The 13,250-nt window shown below is 36.6% G+C and overlaps 1 protein-coding gene across 1 annotated transcript; it reads right to left on the bottom strand.

The window, feature by feature from the left end:
- Positions 1–8,292: 8,292 nt before the first annotated feature.
- Positions 8,293–12,391, bottom strand: LOC104165684 (autophagy-related protein 2 homolog B-like; the record flags this gene model as incomplete). The annotated part of the gene is made up of 5 exons (XM_009705380.1): positions 8,293–9,264; positions 10,097–10,246; positions 11,347–11,501; positions 11,723–11,844; positions 12,309–12,391. Coding segments are annotated over 5 exons (741 nt in total), but the record flags the coding sequence as incomplete, so codon positions are not given.
- Positions 12,392–13,250: the final 859 nt, after the last annotated feature.

The following is a 13,250-nucleotide window of genomic DNA, read 5'->3' on the forward strand; positions in this document are numbered from 1 at the left end:
AACACAGGAGACGGGACGAGCAGCCTGCTGCCTGCCTCCCATGGATGGCTGTGCAAAATCAGAGTCCTAGCATCACAGCATGTTGCAGCAGGCTAAGTCCAGGGTGTTTATTTTCCTGTGCAATGCAGCAGACATACAAAATGCAGGAGGAGAACACATTTTATATTTTTTTAAACAAGAGGACAAAACCAGGAGAAAATGTTTCTCCAATTGGGATTTTACAGTAAAAACAAAGTGTACTGAGCTGCTGTTTCACTTAGTTTTCTCCAACAGTTTAGACCTTCCCTGACTTGCACCACAAATTGTCTGAAACACTATCTCCTTAGAAAAGGAAAGGAGGTGATAGTAGTATGATACAGATAGGAAGGAAGCTGTGTACTCGTCACTCCTGATGGCCCTGGCCCGGGACCCACTGCAGGGAGCAGTCAGGGCTGATTCCCCGAAACATGGAGGAAGCTCAGAAAGGCCCCGTTTTCCTACCAACAGAGAAAGACACTGTCTGTGTTCTGGAAACAAAACATCTCTGTCCTTCCTCAGGAGGGCTGGATGCATACAGCCATAGCTTCCTCCTCAGCTCTGCAGTCTCTGTTCAGGCAGATGAACTTGGTTTACTGTCCTTTCTCCTAGATCAACTTTGCTGCAGAGACGAGTTTTGCAAAAGCTACAAGTATTAAGAGCTATTACTCAGCAACACAAAGAGGGCTTCAGTGGATCTGTTTAGATAGCTACTCCTAAAATGTGCAGTGAAAAAAACAAAAAACAAACAAAAAAAAAAAACAACAAAAAAAAAACCAAAACATTTTTCAAGTCTCCAATGTTAATCTGAAAAATCTACTTTTTCTTTCTTCTGTTTGCATGGCAAGTTTAAATTCAAGTCATTGCCCTTGGGGTAGCAGTATTGATCAAGCAATTCAGACACAAGAGCACTTAGCAGCAAAGCTCACAGGTGGCAGAAATAAAAACACTGCTTATCTTTATTCATCATCCTTACTGGCCTTTTCTGCATCTTCACAAATATCTGTTCAAAACAATTCTTGGGGCTTCACACTTAATCGGAAGTGGCATCAGTAAAAATTCAGGCCTGGACAACAAGGAAAGATGGTTATGATGAAAATTGCATGTGAAAACCTTCTCTCTTAACATCAGCGTGGATCTTTGCATTAAATGATATGAGAGGCTTAGGGCAATGATGCAGAGGCATTAATGGTTAACGTAGCGGTACACATTCCTTCATAATTGCCTCCCGTCATTTCTACAGTGTCCGTGGGACATTGCGAAGAGAAAAGGCCCAGTTTACAATCGGATGTCAACAGATCTTCTCAAACTTGGAGGTCATTTTTCTTTTTGAATGAATTGTCAAACTTGATTGTATTAAACTTACTTAGAGGGGCATCACCTCTGGTCAGGAAAAGGAAAAAGGGGCTACATGGCATTAAGTTACAGCTCTTACGAAAGAACAACTGTAAAAATAGAAAGCCGTGCCCTGGGACAATAATTTTGGCTGCTGTGAACGAAATTCAGCTATCGACTAAGAGGGTTTGCCTCCAATGGAATTGGTATAATTGCTCCCCCCTCATTTACATCTGCTGAGCTTGGCCTATTGACTGTTCTGAGGAAAGTAAGCACTTAGAAGCAGAAGTAACATGGAAAGAACAAAAAGAGCAAACATCATTACAACAAGGTACTAAACAGCTCTGAAACACCAAGAGAAAATGGAACTCAAGAGCATCACTGAAAACCTCATGCTTAAAATATATACCTGTAGTGCTCTAAAAGACACTTCTGGCACTGAGTACACAGGGACAAGCCATAATGACAGTGAAGCATTTTATTTTATTGAGTAATTCCAGGAAACATTTCAGATCTGTTAAACATAACTAAAGAGATAAATGATACCAGGAACTGTATTTCCTGAAAACTTGTATCTGTATAAAGAACGTGTTTATACAACTGAGTACTACTATTTCCTCCTTTTATGGCGTACTTTGCTTTCGTATTACCTTTCCATCCACAGTACCAAGTGTTTGTACACATGTCTGTCAAATACATATTTACTCACATGTGTCTATCTACCTATCACTGCCAGGTCCATGTGCTACCTGGCTTTCCATCAGCTGCAATGGATTGAGATCGGCACAATACAATACTGGTCATAGCAAAACATACACCTAGCAATACTCATGCTATGGTCTTGTAAACACTCTCACAGCTCACCCTGCAGTGTTGTGTGAAGATCTTTTTATGGTTCAGCACACCATGCCTTCACCTTTTCCAGTCTCTCGACCTGCAATTTGGCCAAGAACTGCCAGTGTTACAATGAACAGTGCAGTCCTGTCAAATGCCCTCAAACTCACAACTCTTTTCACTAACAAATAGCCATAAGCCTCCCTCAGACTGCGTTGTGCACACAGTAGGAAGCATTTTCAAACTGAACAGGCAGAAGAAGTGAAAGGAACAAAGGAAAGAAGTGCTGTGAGATTCAGAGTTGTTGGAGCCACCACAAAATCTTCAGCACTAAACAACCGCCAAGTGTTAAAGTCTAAAGGTGAAAGTTAAATCTTTCTAATTGAGAGAGCTGTTACTTATTTTACCTTTGTGCCCATGAGCTACAATGGACCAAGCCCCATTTCACTGAGTTCTGTGCTGAGGCACAGATAGTCCATATCCCCAAAACTGAAGTAACTTTCCTCCTGCTTATCCAGGTACACCTCTCTTCTCCCCGGAGGCTTCCTTCCACTCTTGGCCTGCAGGAACCAAATTTAACACTCATGCTCCTAGTACAGAATGAAATCAACAATAGAGCAAATCATTTGATATACAAATGAGAGCCTGAGAACAGAATTACACTACATGTAACGCTCACAAATCCTCCTGACAAACATCTAAGGAGCTTGAACTGCTTCCTTGCCTGTGGGGCCGTAAATACTTCATTTTTGCCCTTCAGTAAATTGTGCTTTCATCTAAACGCTCTGCTTCAGAACAAAATAGCTTTGAAACCTCAGTTTATCTGACACAAAAAGGTAGCTTTATGAAGTCTTTTATAACCTATGATCATACCAGATGGCTTAAAACACTGTTTGCTAGAAATACAAATTGGCAGAAAAAACCATCACTTAATATCACATTTGAAAGGTTGTTAACAAAAGTCACTAACAGGAAAAAAGAAAATTAAAATAACACACACTTGAGCCTGGGTCATTCTCAATTAGAAATGCAGTTCAAGGACACCAGCTAATGTTGCTCCAGGTTGGTATGTCATACTGGTGGCTTTCTATAAATTCTTCATTAGCAGCAGTGTCATAGGCTGTGGAGTCTTAGTCTCCTCTGCTCTTGGGACTAACCTGGAGACATCAGGAGTATCCTTGGTATGCCTTAATACCGCAAAGAGAAATAGAATTTGACACTTTCCTTGGGTTGTGATTCCAGCTTGTGCCATCCTGTATCATCTCCCTGGAGTTCATCTGAGCAAAGTGAAGCCTGGTATTCTGGCCACACAGATACAAGCTTGAATCACAGCAGTCTTGAATTCAAAGAACCACAAACACTTGCTAGTAGTTTTCATAGAATTCTTTTCTTACAAGTGACAGATGAGTCAAAAATTCAGGGAAATCAGATGAGTTTGCAACTTCATCACTTTTGATCTATGAAAGAAGGCATTGGGAACAAGTGAAATAAATTCCTTTAATTTTTCATACTTTCCTGGGATGATCAATGACTAATTCCAAGCTGTTCCCTACTTATCCTCTGTGGTCTGCATTTCTGCTCAGCACAGCATTTGTTCAAATATCTTTGATCACTTTTATGAGCAATGTTTAGAAAAGCTGAGAAGAAACTTGTCCACCTTGCTTGCAAAGAAAAAAACCCTCTCTCTCATTCTGCTTATACAGAACTTCCTTAAATAAAGAAAAAAAAATTAAGAGCTTTTAAATAAAAATTCTGAAATTGCAAGTTCATCCACATGAGGTCTTGCTTTAAAAAAGGAGGAGCAGCTTCACAGGGTGGGAGTCAGCTTCCTTCTTAAATGAAGGGTTACTGTTTGACAGAATAGTTTTCCAGGCACTACTTACCCCCCACCCCCCCCCCACCCCTCAAGCTTTAAGAACATTACAAAACACAGTAGAAAATTATTTACACCTGTCATATGTCTCATTTTTCAATGACCTGGCACTGCCACCATATTTAATACTACCCAGTACTCCGCCTTCTAAGATCTCTTTTCAGATGCTTGTAACTAAATGCCTGTGAAGGGGGTATCACACAAGCAACTTGAAAGAAATTAATTATTTTGCATTCTTCACTGGGTTTGGAAGCTAATAAGGCTTTAAAATCTCCACTTAATATGGAGGTAAGAAATACATACTCAGTAACTAAATGTGTCAACAGGCCAACAGGAGATATAATATGTGACCATACAGTTACAGAGAGCTTTGTTTAGGCACAACAGACGTGGGTTAAAGTTATTATCAGCCAGGTTAATTTACTTCCTAGCTTTTGACCTCTATGCAATTTTAAAGCTTTTTTTTTTATCAGTATAAAACTTTTTTTAATTTTTGAGGTACAGCTGTATAGCCAGGTAGGTAAAAATATCTTTAACAGTTAACTCTGTGATTGTGGGAGAGACTTTTCTGTATTAGTTATATTCATATGTAGAGAAAACCAACTCAAGGAACAAATTAAGATATTTATTTACGTATTGTTACAAATTTGTGGTTTTTTCCATTAAACATATTTAACAAGAAAACCTATTTGCACTCAGGCCTTTCAGCATTTTAATAAGCTAAAATATACACTTTTGGTGCCATATAAATTATGGTCAAAAATAATTCTCAAAGACATACTGAGGGGACAAAAGCTTTAGGCAAAATAACTCATGTTGAAATAGTCAATTCCCTTCAACAGTGGTTTCTATTTCATGAGACTGTGTTCTTTACACTAGCAAACTATATACAAACAATACACAAAACTACTATAAATGCAAAAATGTAAAAAATATACACAAACATATACACAAATTGCTGTGTTTGAGCTACTTTACTGTTAGAAATCCAGTACAAATGCATGATTTGTATTTATGTACTTAATTTGTAGTATCTAATTTTTAAATTGTAAACAAGATTCAGCATGTAGAGCAACTTAAAACAGTTGTCAGAAGCTTAAATCATGAGGCATGGAGACTGAGAGAACTATGCACACTAGGGATCCAAACTGACATAAATACCCACACCTTTTCTGACAATGCTTATATTGTTGTGAGATTTAGGATATTTAAGAGATTTAGAAATATTTAACTACTCTAAACAAATTCCTGGATTTCACTGTTTTACAAAATGCACACATTTCAACATTTAAAGTAAAATCAGTATCACATTTGCAGATATATGGATCATGTTCAGTAAGAGTGTCTTCTTCATAACCATTTAACAGCTTTTTGGTTTATTAAGAAACCTTTCTTGGCAACTCAGTTGAGCAACTGTAAATGAAAGCAAGCAATGGATGTTCACAACCACTTAATGAGAAAATAAAAACAGACACATCCCTTAAACACATATGACCTTGCTGGTGACTGACCTAATGCTTATCATTAGGCAAGTACACACAGGGTACGCTGCATCGCTAAAAAGCTGCAGTATTTAGGAACTGTCGACACCAGAAAGAACACGGAAGCTGCCTTTGCATGGATGTGATGATTTGTTGCTCTCAGCCACTGCTAGAATTCTTATGAAGCACAATTTTTGTTGTGGGTTTGTTGTTCTTTTTTTTCTTTTTTTTTTTTTAAAAAAAAAAAAAAAAAAAGAAGTGTGTCTTTTTTCAGGTACTTTCCAGGCACTGATCAACTTATTATTTGAAGTGCCACAATGTTTAAGAAAACCCAGGATGACAGTTCTGTCTATCAGGACAGTATCAGACTAAGTAATAGTAGTAGCAGTAGTAGTGTCAGTTCAACATCAGAGAATTTGAACATTAAACATGGACTGTGCCAGTTTACACTCACTACAAATATGAAAAGTGCTAGTATCTATAGCAACTGATTTCAGCGGAAAATTCAAGTACAACAATATTTTTGCAGATCTCATCGTGCTAACAGAGAATACAGTAATGTATCCGTAGGCTTCCATTTCCAGGAAATACGTCCAGAGTCAAATCTCACTTCATGTATTTTTTTAAGTGCCTGAAAACTCTTACAGTATTGAGCAGAGCATTTGATTAATCCCTTCTCATACATAATGCATACTTTTTGATTTAAACCACAAGCCGCTCCATACAAGACACATTTTGAAAACAAGGTCCTAATGTAAAGACTCATTTGGTGAGTTTTGAGTTTTGTTTTTTTTTTCTTTAAACATTTCAAAGACTGCAAGATCATGTTACAACCAAAAAACAATGCAGAATATACATCCAAAAATTATGAAACTGCTTGTAAAAATAAAATGTTGGAAAAAAATTAAATCAATTTCACTGAAAAGGCTCAATAAAGTGCAAGCAGTAAATGCAAGGGCTTACATGGTGAAAAGTGAAGTTTAATAAGTTTGTACAATCCGTATTGCTGATGACAATGAGAGAGAGACTCTATAAAAATGTTTCACCTTGACAGTATGCTCTCATATAAAAATATATTCTAATTGCATTGCAGTACAATCAGATCATGACAGAACTGAAAATTAAATGAACACTGAAATGCCACTGCTCCTTTTCAGCAATGTCAAAAAGGAAGAAAATATGTAGATTTATACTATTACAGTATATTCCAATTAACTGGATGAACTGGACCAGCCAAAATTACATAGTATGGTAATTGCAAATGAAAAAGATGCATTGCTACTTACTTGCATTGACTCATTGCCACTTCTTGAGAAGGCATTCAGTAGGTGCCAAATTACAAACCTGGAACTCACTCCTGTGCAAAAATGCTCAAGCTTTCAGCTCTCACTAAAGCAGAGCCCTCTAATTACTGGACAGGAGTATGAACTGCAGCTAGTATTTTTACATCAGAAAATATTTCATGTCATTAAATCTGTAGGTGTTTGTCCTCTCAAAAAGCATCTCCTTCTGCTTACAGCAAGTCATTTAACTGAAATAACCAGGTCTTCAAAGCGCACCACAACTTAGATGACTCCAGTGAATGAAAACAAAACTTTGTAATATCACCTGTCACCCAATGTAAGAATTTGTTTGTAACCGGAGTTTTGTTTTATGAAAAACAATAAAGCAGACTGCAGAAGTCTTCCCAGCAGAGGGGACATTTTCAAATCATTTACCTTCCAGCCAGATTCTTTGGTGTTCAGGAATAGTTAGTATAGTATCAGGATGAACAAGCAGTAACTGTTTTCCTTCATACACTCCTATTCGTCCTGTAAGGCCCATCAGCGAAGTTTCTGCTAGTGGTAGCTATTAAATAAAAGAGGGAAACTACTTCCTCATCACCCTTAGAGACTGAAGCCTGATCAATAGCACCTGATGTCCATCTTTCAGTGGAGATTTTCCACATAGCTTATTTGCAGGATTTCCACTTACGACAAGCACAGGGCTATGACAAACTTACATTCTGGCTAGTCATCTAAAGTGGTAAGTTGTTGAAATTCAAAATGAGTATTTTTCTATTCAGAACAGTCTTTACTTTTTATCCTCCAGTTTTTGCTAATACAAGGAAAAAAGTGTATTCCTGCACAGCTAGCGCTGAGCCTTTTAACTGCCCAGAAATGGCATAATGTCAGTTGCTTAATAGAGTTCTGTAGAAATCCTGGTCACCTATTAAACTGTAAATAATGTCAGTATCAACTTTGATTTTTGAAGTTTTGTCATTTGTTTGGTTTTTTGTTTGGTTGGTTTTTTTGTTTGTTTTTTTTTGTTTTGTTCTGTGTTTTATTTTTTAAATCTCACCCATCTCCAATTCAAATTAAATGACCCCAAATACTTATTGTCAAATAACCAATGATGCACACTTTAAATTAAAAATATCTTGTTAGAGCAGCAACTTTGCAACAATATGAACTTTAAATAAAAGCAGATTATTAAAATAAAGTCTGTATTGAATTTTAACCATGAATTATGAAATAATTTGGTTTTACTTTACTTAGGATTTCTCATTCTTACAAAGAACTGTTGGCCATAATAATACTATAACTGCTGTTTTCCTGAAGAATATTTTTAACATTGTAATTAGTGTAACAGAAGACAAAAGTGTTTTTACATTATATGAGTAGTTTAAACAAATTTAAGACACTTTTCTGTAGGATCATCATCAAAGGATGCTCTTTTCAATAATTTGTGTAAGCTTCTAAACCACATAAAGGATAACGCACATTACATTTTATTCACACTATAAAAAAAGCACAATATACAGGCCATATCGTTTAAAGTGCAACACAACAGAACATTTCTGCAACATTCAGGTTCTTCAAAGACCCACAAAAGTAGGTATTTAATATTTAGGAACAAATCCTGTTCATAGGTGTATCAACACTGAATCTAAATTCTGAATGGTTATCAAGCTTGCCCTTTGCTGTAAGTGCCACGCTAAAAGCGACGCTTATGACCACTAAACGATATTATCTTATCCGCTTCCATATTAAACAGCCATTATGTCTCACGCCCGAAATGAAAGCTTTTATCCTTTAGTCAGTGAAGAGCATCTGCAAAGCCCTTTATTGAAGACACTTCTTTGACTATGCTCAGAAAACATCTTTAAACTATGCTTAGTTTCACCATGCAGACTACTGCTTCAGAAGTTAAATCTACCAAGAAAAATATGGTAAACGGAATAGAGCAAGCATGCCTCTGAGATGGCAGCGCATGCTTTGCTATGTTTGGCACTATCTACCAAAAGTATTGGTAACACACAGTATAAGCAAGTACCAATTTGTTTTTCATTTCATAAATATTTTTGGTTGAATGTTTTGCTAATAATAGTTGAAAATCTCATTTGTTCCTGAGATCAGCATGACAAAACAAAGCGAGCTCCACCTAAAGCTGTCAACAGGACAATCTGCTGCATTTCCAGCCTTGCTACCTGCCTGCTGAGCCAGATTTATAATCTTAATCCTCCCCAAGGCGCCACTTCTGAGACTCTTCTTGACGCACATCTGGCCTGATCTGGTTTCTCATTCCACCTAGAACATTTGAGGTTGCCTCTGTTGCAACAATGAAAGGCTTCACCACAGTTGGTGGAATCTGGCGGAGGACTCCTCCTACTGCTCCGGTTACTCCTCTGTTTTCATGCTCACGAGCAGCAGTCTCATAGATTGTTTGGGCTGTGTCCGCAATCCCCTTCAAGAAAACAGAAATTAGTTACACCGAAAAAGAAAAAGCAACCTCTCTTAATTTTAAGGGAAACTTAGACTGTTCACTATTTGTCATCTTTGTGATTTGTATTCTAACTGTAGTACAACTATACTGATACAAATACGATTTATTTCTAATGAGGCTTAAAATAACACTACTATGAATTTACAGATGAAAATATTTCATGTAACTTCTGGTGGTACTTCTTGTGCACAAGGGAAGAAGCTGTGGGGTACAGTGAGCTATTAAAAAATGACAGAATTCACTGAAAACTCCCCTGTTGAGACCTAACTTCTTAGACACGGTATCGGGTACAACTAACTGAAAGTACAATACTGAAAGTACAATACAAAAAGTACAATACAAAAAGTACAATAAAAACAGGAGAGCATTCCGATTTTTAATATACTGTCATGGTAAAGAGAGCTTTACTTGTTTTAAATCCAGCATTATGCCTAAACTCTTAACAACCTCAGAATTAACAATAACTGGGGCGGGGGGGGAGTGGGAAGGGAAGGATGGACAACGTGAGGCGGGAAATCAGGTTTACATGTCTCAGAATAACTGTAAACCCTCACAACTGTAGAACACTGAAGTCCTATTCACATGCATCTGCATAACATCTTAGTTTATTTCTGCTTCTTTGATTTTTCCATGCAAAGTTTCTGTCTTCATCAATTATCTTAAACCAACAATCGCATTCAAAACTTAAATCCCCTTCTTCATTTGGCCAGCTTAAACTAACATCTGATATTTTATTTGCTGTCTTAGGAAATAATTCTTAAGTTTGGTTAAAGACAATTACTTTTTCACTCACCTCTTTTACTACACTGTATGCTTTGGCTACACCTTCCCGTAGGTCTACTGGCTGATGAGCTAAACGATGGCGAGGGAATCGTTTGATCTTTTTTGCTTCAATAAATGTAGGCCCTGGTGATACCATGTCATACGCAGTTTCTGCAGCTGCCTGAAGATCAGGAGCAAATGCAAATCATTTAAGAAGTCTTATAGCATCCAATCACAAATTTAAACTACTAACAGGCTGACATAATTGAAATAAAAGAATTCTAATTCCACTCAGTTCATTTACATCAGATTAAGGTTTTGTACAAAAACTTCTGGAATGGGTGCAGCTGTAATTATATATTAAGTTCTATAATGAAAGAATGAACGTTGTAGGTTTTGGCAGGTTTTTTTCTTTTTTATACTGCCTTAATCGCCATTCCTTCAAAGGCATCCTCTAATCTGTACAAAATGCTCAAGATAGAAACTGAAACATTTGATCAATAGTATGTTTTTCTTACAAACACACAAGCATACACACAATTCCACTCATGTGGATAATACCACTGTGTTTTTACTATGTATGTTCAAGCCTAGGCACATGCACAATTTTTGCAAAATTAGGTGGTAAAACTGTATTTTCATTATGTATTTTACATTAAGGAACATAAATTTATTAATGTTTTAATCCAAGATCACTTTAGGGTTAAATCCAGAAAGCTTTATAGAATTCGTGTATATCAAAATGATCAGTATTGGTTTTGAGGCATTTTTGGGGGGGGGTTGGTTGGTTTGGGTGGGGTTTTTTTGTTTGTTTGTTCATTTTGGTGGGTTTTTTTTGTTGGTTTTTTTTTTGTTTTGTTTTTTAAATACACACAGATAAGTGGACACTTTAGAAAAGTTAAGAATCAATTACTGGAAAAATACACATGTGCAAAGAACTCGTCTTTCTCAATATCAGTGATTTTTTAGTGCAGCTGAGTATTTTAGTATTAAACTGTACATCGTAATACATTAAAGACATTAAGAAACATGTAACAGCTTGGGTGTTCAGCAATATTTCAACACAATTTTCAATTGTTGCGTTTGATGCCATAGATTCCACCTGACAGACTGCTGCAAGCTTTGCCCGCTCTCTGCTTTCCTATTTATATAGCCGCTTTTTATTTTTTAGAGACATGCTCCTAACCTTAAATATATACCATTAACATACTAGCTTAATATACAGCACTTACTAGCAACACTTCTCATTTTATGTCTAACTCCAAAAGTAATACACTATACCTGTATAGTCTGAACCATTCTGTTTGTTAGCTCCAGTGCTGCCATTGCAGTGGAAGTACCAAAAGAAGCTGCTCCTCTTTGAAAGCCTCTTACAATACGGCCATCCTTTCGGTACTGCTCTATTGGTAACCACACCAAGTCTTTCAGACCTTGGACTGAAAATGAAGACAGAACATCATAGTTCGAAAGTTCTCTCAGATAAGCAGAATGCCTTGAGAGGAAGAGAAAACAAGTGGCAACATTGTTTGGGTTTTAGTTTTTTTTTTTTTTTTTGGGTTTTTTTTGGTTTGGGTTTTTTGTGTTTGTTTTTTTCTTTTTTTTTTTAAAAAAAAAAAAACTGCCATATGTGTCTGAATAGAAATAAGAATTAACTTACCCAACTGCACTAGCGAATGCATAGGCCCTACGCCTCCCAGAATTCCTGGTAGCTGGTTTTTCTTTATATCATTAAGCCATTCACTGATGGCATAGGAGAATAATTTATCCACACCTAATAAACTAAAATAAATAAAATTATCATTTTTTCTTCAAAAAATACAATTCCTAACAGGATAAATGCATTATTCACTGAAGTAAACAAAGATGTCATTTAAAGAAAAAAGGAAATCTGTTTTCAAGTGCCATCTTTTGTTGCTGTTGGCTAACCCAAGCATTTCACATGTAAGTGCTTCATAAAACAGAAGTTCAAGACTGCATAATCACATCCAGTTCAAGAGGAAGTAAACATACAACTAAAATTAAAAGAGTTTAGCACCAAGACTGCACATGTATTAAATACTGTCCCGAAAACAGATGTTCTTCTTGAATGCTATATGCTTGACAAATCCTAAAATCAAGAAATACTTGTAAAGTCAAAAAGTGTCTTGGATTTTAGAAGTACATCTTAACAGAGAATTTGCTTTTTGCTTGTTACGTTATTCAATTTGCAATACCAATGTTAACCTATAATTCAATAAACTTACCCATGTCTGTAACAAAGTCTCTTCAGCTTTAATTCTGAGCAGTTTAACTGAGCAAGCCCAATAAGAATCCCAGCTAGTGTCCCCTGTAAGTGAAATATTTTGTTATCACGAGTTTACTCATCCATCCTGTACAATCTGCAGGCAAGAAGTTAACTTCATCATCTCAAACTCTTATAGCATGCATTTCTGTCTAAACTGGTTCTCCCCCAGTCCCCCAAATGCTACTTCTACAGTGGTATGAAATATGTTACATGAAAACTTGCAAAAGCTGGAATCTGGCGTAATTGGTTACCCTAAGAAAAAAATCTAGATACAAGAGGGCTTCTTCAGAAATATTAAGATATAACAAATTATGTAAACATAGCTCTGGCATTAGCGTGTTCCAGGCATTCTAAAGCTGCTATTTCATGTTTCGATTTCTTTTGCAGCAGTGCAAATTCAAGAAGTTGCTTTTACTTGTCCATATTTTCTTACTCATTTGCCATGACAAAGTACAAATCTGGTTGTGCAAACAGGATTTTTTGAGGTCTGCTCTGTAAACTCAGTATGATAACCAATGCATATATTAAAAGGAACTATGAGTATTTTTTTAATCTGTATTAGATTCTGCCATTGCCACTGAAGCCCACACATTATTAGACTGCAAGTGAAGGAAACAAGGAGAAATAAATAAGACAGTAATTTATTCTGGCATTAATGAGGAAGAACACAAAATGCACAATTCTGGCAACAGATAGCGGTATCATCCTTTCAGGAGCACCATAGCTGTGTATAAAGATTTCCAGCCAGTCACTAAGTTGATAAATGTGACTTTCAAGTCTCATTCCAAGTTAGTCATACCTGGAGGATCCACCTCTTATTTTTCAAATTAAGAGTGAAACAACATTAAGCTTTATTGAAACTAAGAAAACAAACACACACACACACCCCCACACACCCCCC

The sequence above is a fragment of the Cariama cristata genome, unplaced genomic scaffold (genome assembly GCF_000690535.1).
Source record: "Cariama cristata isolate BGI_N322 unplaced genomic scaffold, ASM69053v1 scaffold33518, whole genome shotgun sequence".
Taxonomy (NCBI): domain Eukaryota; kingdom Metazoa; phylum Chordata; class Aves; order Cariamiformes; family Cariamidae; genus Cariama; species Cariama cristata.